The sequence below is a fragment of the Pinus tabuliformis genome, chromosome 5_1 (genome assembly GCF_031772625.1).
Source record: "Pinus tabuliformis cultivar Carrire ecotype Pingquan chromosome 5_1, CPIR1, whole genome shotgun sequence".
NCBI classification, from domain to species: Eukaryota; Viridiplantae; Streptophyta; class Pinopsida; order Pinales; family Pinaceae; genus Pinus; species Pinus tabuliformis.
The window spans coordinates 212,467,946-212,481,784 of record NC_142305.1 but is presented as its reverse complement, the minus strand read 5'-3'; the positions used below and the strand labels follow the sequence as shown (position 1 = coordinate 212,481,784).

The window sequence follows — 13,839 nt, the reverse complement described above, 5'->3', positions numbered from 1 at the left end:
TTTTTCTTCTAACTTTTTAAAATACCATGGGCAATTACCATGGGTTGTTTTTAAAACCATGGACTTCTCCATGTAAAAAGTTTTAAATATACTTGGTATGAGATTTTGTATCCATGTTGTTTTTTCTTTTACTTTTTTTCTTCTTTTTTTAAAATTTATTTACTTTTATATATATATTTATATATATATATATATATATATATATATATAGATATATATATTTTGGTTAAATTTTTTTTATGGCCAAAGGCCTAGAAAAACGGAGAAAAAGAGAAACTCCCAAATATTGAGCAAAATGCTTCAATTATACAACAGCAAGGTTGACAAATTTCGATATTCAAAGACTTGGATAGGAGAACGAGCTCTGTGCACCGGTTAAGCAACCTAGAGGACCGAACTGCTCTAATACCAAATGAAGCGAACAAAGTTCCTTCTACAAATTAAATACTCCAAAAGACTTGGAATATCAAGATATCCATTAAGGATATAAATATTATATTAAATATATGAATAAGAATGATAATGATAATGATTTACAATGAGAATGAGAGGCTTGCTTATATACCAAGCAAGTGTCTCTTCATGAAGAGTCATGTCCTATTAGACATGCCTCTTCAACCTAATTACTAGCTTAACTAACTATTATTTATGATATTTATCTTTTACATTATATTTATATTATTTATATATTTTATTCGTTACATCAACATCAGTGAGAGACTGAGGAGGAGGGGATGCAGTGCATCAGAGGGACATCTCAAAGAGGAAATGCAACAAGGGACACAGTCCTCACGCAGAGGTGACACAGTGGAGGCTGGAGGGTCTCTTGGGTGTCAAAGTTTCTCCAAAGGGTGGAGGAAAATTATTTCAGGTGTTTTCTCAGAGGTTTCTCTACGTTCTGCAAATCATTCCTTGTAAAGAGATTGTTGCTAAAGAATAATCAATAAACCCTCATCTGCTGCACCGGTTTTCCCGCATTGGGTTTTCCGGGGACTATTGTCCAAAAATAATTGTGTTGATGTGATTGATTCTTGCGCTTGTATTTCACTATTCGTTTCTCTATGCTATAATGTGAAAACTGCAGTAGAATTTACTTTGATGTTTACTGAAGGGTTTTGTAAATAACTTATTGTGGAAAATAAGTAGGAGAAATAATGGATTTGAGACTTCTGCGATTTGCATTCTGTGTGGTTGTATCTTCCGGATTCATCGCATCTGTTGTTTTAGTGCATCGACGTTTCGAACCAGCCTCTGTGGTTCATCATCAGGATGAGAATTATTGAAGAAGTCAGAGATGGGTGATGGTGAATAAATAGGTGAAGATAAGGGAGAGTGCAGGACCGACAAGTTCCAGATATGAGGAGTGGTTTATTAATTAGATTTAGGATGGAATTTATTTTTATTCTAATAAAGAGTTTAATACAATTTTCATTTATCCTTTTATTTATTTGTTTGTGTTTAAATCTGATTGACCTAATCATGTTTTTAGTTATGAATGGACTTATTAGTTCATTTGTATAAATGTTTATGTATATTTATTATGCTTTGATATAATTTATTGTGTTTTAATCTAATTGCAAGTACATTGTGATATGTATGACCGATTAGTTTATTTCTTTTTATACCTATATATGTAAATTGATTGATTTAATGTATTAAGATATGTATATATTGATTTATTATATTATGATATATATATATATATATATATATATATATATATATATATATATTGATTTAATGGCTAGCTAGCATCACGAAAAGTGGTCTCCTTGCCGGATCCTTCTTCATCATCCATCGGTCTGGAGGCACCGCCTCTCTCACCCGGTACAGCTTTACTCCTTGCCTCTTTATCGCCTGATACATTGACTCTCGATCAGATCCCATCTCCGCTGCCTGATTCTCATACTGCTCAAGAAGATCCGAGGGTTCAAGCAGTTCCGAGGGCAAATGCGACAAATCCCCTCCCGGACAATGGGGCAAAACCCTCTGGATGCTTCGGTACGCCGGTTATCAACATAAAACCCTCAAAGCCCTCACCGGCTGGGGACTCAAACCCGTTCGCGGAACATCCGTCGGCGCCACGCACCAAGAAGCAGAAATCGAAGTGTGTTAGGGCAACAACGAAAGACATCACTGTTACCTTCGGCAACTCTTCGGACTTTGAGGAAACTATGGCTATAGCGCGCACAGTGTTGGTCGGACATGTGCGGGGGCGTACCTTCACGGCGGAAAGGCTGATGCGCTGGGTGAAAGAAATCTGGGGAGCCCTGCTCTCACAACTGCCGGAGGTACAGGTTCTCCCACGAGGGTGGTTCTCCCTCCATTTTGCAAATGAAGGGCACACGAATGCGGTACTTGAAAGATATTGGCATATTGAGACAGCACCTGTGCTATTAAAGAGATGGAGCCCGTTATTCGATCCTGAGCGCGAACAAATTGCAGCAGGGCCACTGTGGGTGCGACTTCCGGGGCTTCCTTTACAATACTGGAGTGAAGAAGCTTTCACCAGGATCGGAAATGCTTTGGGGACATATTTGGATCATGATCGATCCTACATCGACACTCGAAAGAGAACAGTGGCCCGAATTCTGGTACATCTGGATACCCGGGAGGGATTGGAGGAAAGAATCACTCTGCAATGGGGGAAGCACAGGCGCATTCAGATTCTGGATTATGAAGGAGTCCCCTTCCGTTGCAACCGGTGCCATCAAGTGGGGCATCTCTACAAGGATTTCCCATTGATCAAACGTCCGGATAGCTCTCCAAAGATCTCCCCCATAGCATCCAGAGGGACCTCTCCATACATTCCACAACCGTCGCATGGATTCTCGGTACCCCAAGGCGCCCAGGAGTGTCCAGAGATGAACAAGAAGGACACGCCCTCTCCTCCTATGACACGGGCTCGGGCAGCTGCTGCAGCCGCACAAGCCACGGGTACAAATCTTATTTCTCCCTCTATCTCAATTGCACATTCATCAGAATTTGTTAATTCTATTACATGTTCTATGGCGCATTGCATTATTCCCCCGCCCCCATTGATTCCCTCCACAGCTCCACCTTCCCTGCCTCTCTCATCGTCGCCTCCCTCTGATCCTTCTGTAAGGAAAATCCCCCCCCACCCATATTCCCTCCGACCCCGGACCTCTCATCCGGAATCCTCTGAACCCCAGATAGGGCTGGGCATTGTTCCTATGGGCTCGGGATCCTCCTCCACCAGGGGAAGGAAATCTGATCTAAACAAGGCTATCAGACGTGCTGGAGCTGAAGTCGCATCTGGTCGACAATCCACCATTGACGGGGTCCTTAGAGCAACAAACCCCCCGAAGAGGGGTCCCCCATGAAGTGCCTCTCCTTTAATTGCAGGGGTTTGGCTAGTCCCCCCAAAAAACTAGCACTCAAACGACTTTTTGAGGTCGAACTCCCGGATGTCATTCTCCTACAAGAAACGCTAGGCCCCGCTGAGTCCATCTCCCACACCCTGAGCTCTATATCGCCCAAATGGAATTTCATAGCTATGGATGCCATTGGTAGATCGGGTGGACTGGCGATTGGTTACAACCCAAAATCCATCAGATTGGACTCTTCCTGGGGAGGTCTTGGTTTCATGGGAGCTGACATCTTCTCAATGGACCTAGGTCTCTCCCTTCGCATCATCAATATCTATGGTCCATGCCAGCAGAGGGAAAGCTTTTGGAGAATGCTTCTCAGCAGGAGCCTGATGTCTCTGGACCGCATCATTCTGGGGGGTGATCTGAATTTCTCTCTGGGGTTTCGGGAGTCTTGGGGCTCTTTGGCGCAAGTAGATCCCATCTCAGATTTTATGAGAAGCATACTAGAGCAACATGATCTTATCGACATTCCCATGCAGAACCCTCTCCCAACATGGAGGAACAGAAGGGTTGGGACAGCAGCTCTGGCTCGCAGACTTGATCGATTCCTGATGAAAGGCCCTCTGATTCATCAGCTACACCATTACAAGCAGTGGGTTGGATCCGGGGGCATATCTGATCACTCTCCAATTTTAATGGAGATCATGGGCCCTCATCCAAAGCCAAAAGCCCCTTTCAAGTTTAACCACCTATGGCTCCTGGATCCAAGCTTCTCCAAAATAGTCTCGGATTATTGGCAAGCTCATCCCATTAATAGAGAATCCTCGATGGCAAGGGGCTTTGTCAAAAATCTGACTGAGCTCAAACACATAGTGATTGAGTGGGCCAAGGCAAAAAAGGCAAGGGAGGATGAACCAATGTTGTTAAAAGCGCGATCGGGATTTAATCGGCGCCGGGAAAAAAGCGGAAAAAATCGTTAAAATCGGGAAAAAATCGGAAAAAAGCGGGAAAAAATCGTTTGGCACAAAAATATTCATTTTTTTTTCATTTTTTTTCAATTTTTTTAATATCTAAACCATCTACAACATAAAATAAATACATTGACACATAAATATGATAAAAAAACTAATATATAAGATGTTTAATATCATTTCTAGCGCTAAAATCACACATAACATTGAATCATGTCCTGAATAGTAAGTCCTGAGTCCCAAGTCCAACTCAGCCTCAAAATATCAACAAAAAATATGATAATGTATCTCATCATGTCATAATGTCATATACAATAAAATGAAAGTCTAATCCTATTGATTTCCTCTGCCCCTCTTGCGAGAATATGGCACAGCTTTCTCTTTCCCTCTAGATGTAGAAGCTGGTGCCTGTGCTGGTGGAAATGGCAGTGGAGTCTGACGTGCTCTAGAAGCTAAAGAACTAGTAGTAGCAGCTACAGGAGGCTGAGGTGGACGGAGACCACGTCCTCCACTGGTGGTAGTGGTAGCCCGGGTAGCCCGGGTAGGCGGTGTCACCTCCTCCTCCTGCTCCTGCTCCTGCTCCTCCTCCTCCTCCTCCTCCCCCTCATCCTGCACTAACCAATCCTCAGTGGGATCCATGAGAGGCCTCTCGGTCTCAACCCTCCATTCAGCAGTGGTGTCAATCCCATCCAATGAGATGGCTTCCGTATCAGGTGTCTTCTCTAGTTGTTTCACCCACAATCGAAGATTGTAGTAGACATAGACCATGTCATTAAGTCTATGGGACTCCAACCTGTACAAAGTTCATGAAATAATAAATTAATAATTAATAATTAATATTATAAAAAATATATTGTTTAAAACTTTAATGAATTCAAAAATTTATTTGGAAATTTGCAATATTTTAAATGTTTAAGTGTTAACCTATTGCGCTTCTTGTTGTGTATTTTTTCAAATACACTCCAATTGCGCTCACATCCCGAGGAGCTGCATGTTTGGCTGAGGATGCGTATGGCAAGATTTTGCAAAAGGGGTACTCTGCCACCATACATCTTCCACCATGCGTCTACAACAAAATTACAAATAAAATTTTAAATAAACATAAGAAAAAAATGGAATTTGAAGAAACAATGAAATTTGAAACAAAGTTACAAAGTACATACTACAAACTAAAAAATACCTGGCATTTTAACCGTCCTATCAATGACAGCCATCTCAAAGCCAAATAAGCCACCTGACAACTTATATTGCTCAATTTGTCTAGAGATCTCCATACGTTCTTCTGAAGATCTCACCATCTTCTGGACACAGGTTAATAATCCTTCCACGACCTCAACATCAAAATTAAACCCACATGCATAAGAAAATGCAGGGTTCAGGAAAAGCCCAGCAGCATGAATGGGACGATGGAGTGTGTTGTTCCATCGCTCATCAATGACGTTCCATAGAAGGAGTTGTCTCTGGAACCCATCAGCTCCCTTGTCATCATAGTAGGACCGAATGGCTTCTTTGGCCCTATCCATGGCTTCATACAAATAGCCCATTGCGGGCTTCTCACCATCAACCAACCGAAGAACCTTTACCAAAGGTTCTGTAACAGCGCACACCTCCTGCACTCCCGCCCAGAAGTCCTCCTGGTATGAAACTACTCTGCAGACGGCCTCTCCTTCTGGTTTGCGGCTCATTGACGAAGCACGCCACTCCTCTGAAAGAAACATTCTCTTCAAATCCCACATAGAATTCAAGAGGGATTGAAGAGATATGAAACTCGTCGCAAACCGTGTAATGGCGGGGCGCACCAACTCTTTGTTGTTGGTGCATTTTCTCATCAAGCTAAGCACAGATGTGTGGTTGTAAATAAATTTTGTGATGCTTTTTGATGAGTCAACAACCTCTTTGACAAAGGGAATTTTCCCTATGTCCTCTAACATCAAATCAATACAATGGGCAGCACAAGGTGTCCAAAATAAAGCAGGATGCCTGTCCATAAGCATTCTACCAGCAGCAACATAATTTGCAGCAATGTCCGTTATGACTTGGACAACATTTTCTGCACCCACCTCCAAAATAAACACATCCAGCAAATCACATAAAGTTTTTGCATCTTTGATTTGATGAGTTGCATCAACAGATTTGATAAACATAGTCCCCTTGGGACAACTAACCAAGAAGTTTATAAGGGTTCTCCCCTTTTGGTCAGTCCAACCATCTGACATAACAGTGCATCCTGTTTGTGCCCATGATGCCCTAAAATCCTCCAATCTTTGGGTGCAGTCACGCTTTTCATCTTGAAGAAGCCGGCCTCTGAAATCATAAAGAGAAGGGATTTTGTACCCCGGGCCAACACTGGCAATAGCATCAACAGTAGGTTGGAAAAATGGATTATTCCTTACAATGCTGAAAGGAATATCACTCCAGAGGAGAAATTTTGTCATCAACTTGTCAGCTTTTTCTTTTTCAGTTCTTTTTAGCATTGAACCAATAATTGGTTGTGAACCAGGTGTGGTTCGAGGAACAAAATATGATGATGCAGCTACCGGATTGACTGACGCTGCAGTAGAACCAGTGCCACTTGGCCCACTTCCTTCAGCTAACCTTTTTAGTTGCCTTTTGAGTTCTTCTTTGGCCTCTCTAGTGTGCTCTAATTCTCCCAATGCTCTCATGGCTTTTTGGATAATTTCAGCATTTGTATTTAGACAGGGCCCCACATCATGTCCAGGGATTTGTGCAAGGTGGAACTTCAACCTGTACACCCCCCCGAATATTTCCTTTCCACACAACTTGCAATACAAGTTTTGTCTATCATTCGGAGTTTTAGGGTCACCATATTCCCAGAAAGGATCCAATTTCCTTGGCATGTTTGTTTTTGAATTTGCAAACCTATGGAAAAATAAGGATTACGAAATAGGAATTTAGGATTACAAAATACAAATTACAATTTAGCATTTACAAAATTACAAGTTAATTATTTCCAAAATCCCAATTTCTAAACCCAAGTTACCCAACCAAATGCCAAAAAACAATGAAAATTCAAAAAAAATAAACAATGTTTAAAAAAAATGAGAAAATAAAAATAAAAAATTGGTTCTCATAGTCATAACAAATAACCCATCCCAAATCAATGAAAAATTTCAAAAAATTCTTTAAAAACAATGAAAAACAAAGTTTTTATAGAAGCAAAACCAAAAAAAATTAATCTACATACCTCTTTTATGGACAAATTGGTGATCTTGTCTTGGATTTCTCCTAAAACCACTTGGATTCGCTCCCAAATTCGACGGAAACCCTCCAGCTCCTCTCCCTCACCTCTTCTCCTCCTCCTCCGCGCGCAAACAGCAAAATGACATAGAAAAAATCGATTTTCGCATATAAAAAGCCGCTGCCCCGTGCCCCTGCGATTTTTTGGGTAAAAATCGCGTATAAAAAAATTTGCCGATTTTTATGGATAAAAATCGCGATAAAATCGGCACTGCGAAAAAATCGCGATTTTCCGATAAAATCGCGATTTTATCGCGATTTTAACAACACTGGGATGAACAGCTCATTATGGTGGAAGAAGAACTTAAATCCCTCCTGGATGAGAGAAACTTGGGGTTCGTCTCAGGGGAGAACAAGACCCGTCTAGTAGATTTGGAGAAGCAAAAGCAAAATATTCTCAAGCTCAGGGAGGAATCGCTCAGGCTGCGGAGTAGGGCTTTGTGGCTAAAAGCTGGGGACGAGAACTCAAGATTCTTCCATAACTTCGCAAAAGGAAGGAGAGTGGCAAATACCATTTGGAACCTCCCCCTCCCGGATGGAGGATTGGCAGACACCTTTAATAAGCTCTCCCATCTCGGCTCGGCACATTTCAAAGGAATATTCAAGAGCCCTGCTGGAACAAACCTAGCTGAAATCATCAATGTGGCCTCTCATTTTCCTAGGTTTGTAAATAATGAAGACATTGGCGCTCTCACTGATCCTGTCACCATGGAAGAATTAGAAAGCACTATCAAGTGGTTTCAGAAGGAAAAGAGTCCAGGTCCCGATGGATGGACCATTGAGTTCTATATTGCATTCTTTGACATCATGGGTGAAGATATCCTGAAGGTGGTTGAGGAGAGTAGAACTTCGGGCCAGCTCTATCACGCCATAAATTCCACATTCATTGCTCTCATCCCCAAATCGGACTCTCCTACATCCTTTGACGACTTCCGACCTATCTCTTTGTGTAATGTCCTCTATAAAATCATCTCAAAAATCATTGCTAACCGGATCAGGCCCATTCTGTCTAAGCATATTGCCCCCCAACAATTTGCTTTCTTGGAAGACAGACAGATCCACGAAGCCATTGGATCTGCCCAGGAAGCTATTCATTCCATATGGACCAAGCATCTCAAATGCATCCTCCTTAAGATCGACCTCTCCAAGGCTTTTGATCGAGTTAGTTGGCTCTTTATCAAGATGATTCTTATCCATCTGGGCTTCCCTCTTCCACTCATCAATTGGATCATGGCATGCATTACATCCCCCACCTATAGCATTCTAATTAATGGAGCAGCCTCACATTTCTTCCACTCTGAGAGAGGGTTGCGACAAGGCTGCCCTCTATCTCCTCTCCTTTTTCTCCTGGTTATGGAAGCTCTAAGCCGCCTTATTATCTCAGCTAAAAGGGATGGAACCATCAGAGGCCTTAAAATATCAGATGAGTGCTTTCTTACACATCTGTTGTTCGTTGATGATGTCCTTATCCTTCTAGACGGCAGCATACAAGATACCTCTACTTTCAACAGGATCCTAAAGCTATTTGCACATGCCACTGGGATGGAGGTCAACAGGGCAAAGTCTACTATTACATTGGTTGGCACCTCAGTTAATGAATCTTTCACAGCCAGCCAAGCATTCCCTTACTCCACTCAGCCCCTGGACAGGGGGTTAAAATACCTCGGTTACTGGCTAAAACCCACCAACCAAAAGATTGCGGACTGGGTCTGGCTGGTCTCAAAAGTGGAAAAAAGGATATCCTGCTGGTGTTATAGATATCTATCCAGAGCAGGTAGATTAACATTGATCAAATCAGTTCTGGAAGCAACACCGGTCTTCTGGATGGCACTCGCCTGGATCCCTCGGAATATCCTTTCTAAGCTTCAGCATCTCTGCAACAGATACTTATGGGCGGGCAATAAAGAAAAGCGCACATTTGCATGGATTGGCTGGAGCAAGATCGCCCTACCCAAGAAATGGGGTGGCTGGGGTTTGAAGGATCTCCCCTCTTTTGCTAGTGCCCTGGCAGCCAAAATGGGCTGGGCCCTGCTGACCTCTCACAGCTTATGGACAAATATCACCTACCACAAATACATTTGGCCCCTCAACATTATCGAATGGGCCAGGCTCCCTTCATGGAACAAAACTGGCATATCTTCAATATGGAAAGCTCTCCTACACTCTCTTCCGCTCATCAGGAACAACATTGTATGGCGAATAAGGAATGGAGACAGAGCACGTATAGGAATAGACCCTTGGAGTGGTAGTGGTGGGAGACATCTGCTTCCACAAGCGCTGGTGGAATTCCTCACAGCACATGGCATCAGGGTGATTGCACAGATAGCGGATCAAGAGCAATCTGATATCTTCCATCAGGCTTGGAAGACAGCCACCCAACTTAACCTCCCGCAGAGATGGCACACAGCTTGGCGCGAATACTGTGCGGCCCTGATAGAGTCCCACATCAGAATTATTGAGGGATCAGATGAACTTGTATGGCATCAGGCAGACAGCGGGATATACACTCCAAAGGAGGGTTACATTCAGATAATCAAGCAGAGGAAACCTGAAGTCTTAGACAGATGGTGGCAGAATATTTGGAAGCTAACAGCCTCGCCTCGATCGAAACTCTTTACATGGTGTGTTCTCAGGAACAGAATCCCCACGGGAGATCATCTCATGCGCCGTGCTCAATATGGTCCGACGAGATGTGTTCTGTGTAAAGCCGACAGTGAAACTACAGAACACCTATTCCTGCGATGCAACTCTGTACAGCTCGTATGGAATAATATAAAACCGTTTACACATTTCACAGGGGAATGGAGCGGTACTGATCTAATAAACGCTTGGATAGAATGGGGCAATCGAAACAAGGGCTCGAAAGCGGCAAACTTGCCCATTATAGTTAACTGGTCCATTTGGAAAGCAAGGAACCAAATGATCTTCGATGAGAAGGCCATCCACTGGCCCCTTATAGAGGCTGGCATTATCTCTGCTTTCAACGAGCTTCCGGATCCGCCTCCCCCAAAAATGCGCAGGCCAAACCCTCCCCCCATCATTGATCGGGGTACCCCATGGGCATATTTTGACGGAGCAGCCAATGTACAAAGCTGTGGGGGTGGCTTCATCCTGCACTTAACTGAAAATCACTCCTACATCATTAAAGCGGGATTGGGTGCTGGAACAAACAATTTTGCTGAGCTCATAACCCTGCGACACCTGCTACACTTTGCTTTAAGCCATCACTGCACTAGCATCAACATTTTCGGGGATTCACAGATTATCATAAATTGGTTCAATAATATTTCTACATGTCACATGCACACACTCAGCGTCATTCTTGATGAAGTCTTTCAGCTCAAAGAGGCTTTTAACCATATCACTGTTTCACACATCTACAGGGAACATAACCAGGATGCTGACAAATTTTCCAAGGAGGCCGCGCTGATGGAACAAGGATATTGGGAGATATCCGAGATTTTGGACCAACAGGAACAAAAATTTTATCATCGCCCATATATAGACCCGGGATACCCTACAGTGGGTCTACATGCGACTTAATTTATATCAGCAGTATGACAGCAGCACTATATATGACAGTTTTTTGTATAATCTTTTTTGTAACAGACTGAAGGATGCCAATAAGGCATCAAAATCTATACAGCCTACATAGCACAAATCTGAGCGGTAAAACCAATCAGCATACTCATGCAATTTTTTGTAAAATGTACAGAGAATCAGTGAACATGGCATATGCGATAAGCATCTACATATGTAATCTTTCATATTAATGAAATGTTACGGATTTTTCCAGTGGAAAAAAAAATATTATGTTTTGATTTAATATATATTGATTTAATATATATTATGTTTTGTTTTAATATATTGTGATATATATATATATATTGATTTAATATGTATTATGTTTTGATATAATTACAAGTGCATTGTGAATTAAAACTACATTATTTTGAATATGAATGCTTAGTATATTTCTTTTTATACCGATGTTTTGCCGATTCCAATGTTTTCAACAAGGGGTGAGAGTGCCAAGACTGTGACAATACCTTATTAAACTAACTTTCTGTGTAAGATGCCAAAGGGCAGTTAACGTAAGCCTTTTTACAGCAGACTTAATAAGGACTAGGAAATTTTCTTCAGCAATAATAACAATGATTTGAATATATGACAAAGATACAAACAAGGACATGGAAAACAAGAACATAGATCATCAAGGTTACTGGAACTCACTTCTGTGGATAGTCCTTCACTAGATTACATGCCATAAGATAAAGCTCATTCTTGTGGCCAAGTTCCATTGCTGTTGCAATATGTACTAGTGTGCATTTCAAATGAAAAGGATCCCTTTCAAAAAGCCTGCACATATCAGAGAGGCAAAAACTACATTATTTCCCCAGAAGTTTGTCAAGTAGGATGCATAGCACATTCCCAAAGAAATCTCGCCCATACATTACAATGCAAATAAACTTACGATGTTGTTAATTCAAAACACTTTTGATACTCCCCACACTGATGATAATATTCTGCTTTGCAGGCTATCAGATCTGCATTGTTCTTGAGTGAGTAGCTGACAGAAGTTTCCTGGGAATTGAGATCACCAGGCAACCTTTCCAGCTCCGCAAACTTTGATTCAATGTTCTCTGCTTTATCATACTGCAAGAGATATGCGGTATATGGGTTAAGATAGCCCTTTATGTTTTCAAAGGTTCCAAAATCGAACACAAATGGACAATAGGCCATGGATGGTACCTTCTTTATTAAACATGAATAAAATGAAGAAAGCCATCCATTCTCCACACCAAACCTCAAAGATGATACTAAGTTGGCTTCTGCCAAAAATGTTAATTTCCAAAATGCCAATAAGCAGAGCACTAAACTGTGTCCAGACTCCAAAACCTTCAACTAATTGAACCATGGACGGAAATGGTGAACTAATAAGACAAGCAAATGCATCATGCTAAATAGAAACAATAAATAACAAAAAATATTCAAGATGCAATAATCGTCTGTTTTCCCTATATAAACAAATTAGACTAAAAGCAAGCACTAACAATAATTACACTGTTGGTCATTCTGCATGCTTGTAACAAAAAGTAGCGTTTACCTTCTGCAGATGTGAGCATATGATTATTGAGGAGACACTCTAATGCCTGCACACAAAATTCAAACAACATAGATTAAAAAATTACATTTTGGAACTCATACCATTTGGGTCGGGAAACAAGGGCATAAACCCCCAATAAAATTTCAATTAGGATGAGCTTATATTTGGCATTCCAATAGCGATACTCTCTTAAAACAAGAAAACACCTCAGTTTAACAGGAAGGGCTTCATTTCATTTCTTATCTTAAATGTTTCTTACACTTGCTTATTCTAAGCCACTTCCAGGAACTCAGAACCATCAATTCTCCATCTTTGGGGAAAGTAGAGGGGAAGAAGAGGCTTGCCATTTGTGTCCTTGGATGTTTGTCCCCTCCCACAAGAAAAACAGGGGTTTAGATTGCCAGATATTCAATCACAAGCAGCAGCTCTGCCAGCAGTTTTAGTGGTAAGTCTCAAGAGCAATGAGTAGGGATGCAACATGGCAGATTTATTTAGGTACTCACTAGAGACAGGAACCAGGTATGAAGGGACATTTTGGCATTTGTGATATTGGAGGAACTGAATCATTCGAGCTGTCAGATTGAATAGTTCTTAAGAGAATGTGGTGTGCTTGCAAAATTATATCCATGTATTTGTACTGAGAGTATGAGAGGACAAAAAATGTTCGGGATCTCACTGGAAGATTCATATGGACCCTGCCCAAAATTCAAAGGTAGTCAGGTTAATTTCTTTATTCTACAATGAAAATGCTTTCAAGGAAAAATATTTCAGTAGTGGGGGATTTGTAGGCTAAAAAGAGATCTCCATTGGTAGATTGGATAACTGTAACGTGTTCCCAGCATATCCTGAATGCAGACAAAGCTATTTACCTTGAGCTTTGTAAAGTCAATCTGGAATTAATATCTTCAAAATGTAGTTGAAACTAGGAAGTGTGGATCCTGCTACCCCTCTATAAGTACGGGTACAAAGATTTTTTCTGTGCAGCATTCACCACCATTATAACCCAAGGTTGTTGAAATTTCTAAGTCTAATAGTTAGAAACCCTCCATGTACTTTCTGATTATTCCTTCCTACTTGTTCTGATTAATTAACAAGTTATTTACCATGTAAATACTGAAAATAAACACAAGTACATGCTCAACACATTACAGATAATCAACCGAAGGAAACA

The 13,839-nt window shown here is 41.3% G+C and overlaps 2 protein-coding genes across 3 annotated transcripts in view; both read right to left on the bottom strand.

Annotated features, from left to right (window-relative positions):
• The window catches only part of APC6 (anaphase promoting complex 6), a 320,808-nt gene that overhangs the window by 205,289 nt on the left and 101,680 nt on the right, over positions 1 to 13,839 (bottom strand). For both annotated transcript variants that reach the window (XM_089431967.1, XM_089431966.1), the window contains exons 5-8: positions 12,669 to 12,714; positions 12,314 to 12,393; positions 12,036 to 12,217; positions 11,795 to 11,920 (exon numbers count right to left, since the gene is read on the bottom strand). In XM_089431967.1, coding sequence (XP_089288093.1) covers positions 11,795 to 11,920; positions 12,036 to 12,217; positions 12,314 to 12,393; positions 12,669 to 12,714 — 434 coding nt within the window. The remainder of the gene's footprint in view (positions 1 to 11,794; positions 11,921 to 12,035; positions 12,218 to 12,313; positions 12,394 to 12,668; positions 12,715 to 13,839) is intronic.
• On the bottom strand, positions 3,452 to 5,697 carry LOC149164156 (uncharacterized). Its single transcript, XM_089432501.1, has 3 exons — positions 5,228 to 5,697; positions 4,781 to 5,096; positions 3,452 to 3,544 (listed from the first exon to the last, which is right to left on the bottom strand). Exons 1-3 carry the CDS (start codon positions 5,353 to 5,355, stop codon positions 3,452 to 3,454), a joined length of 537 nt encoding a protein of 178 aa, XP_089288627.1. The 5' UTR covers positions 5,356 to 5,697.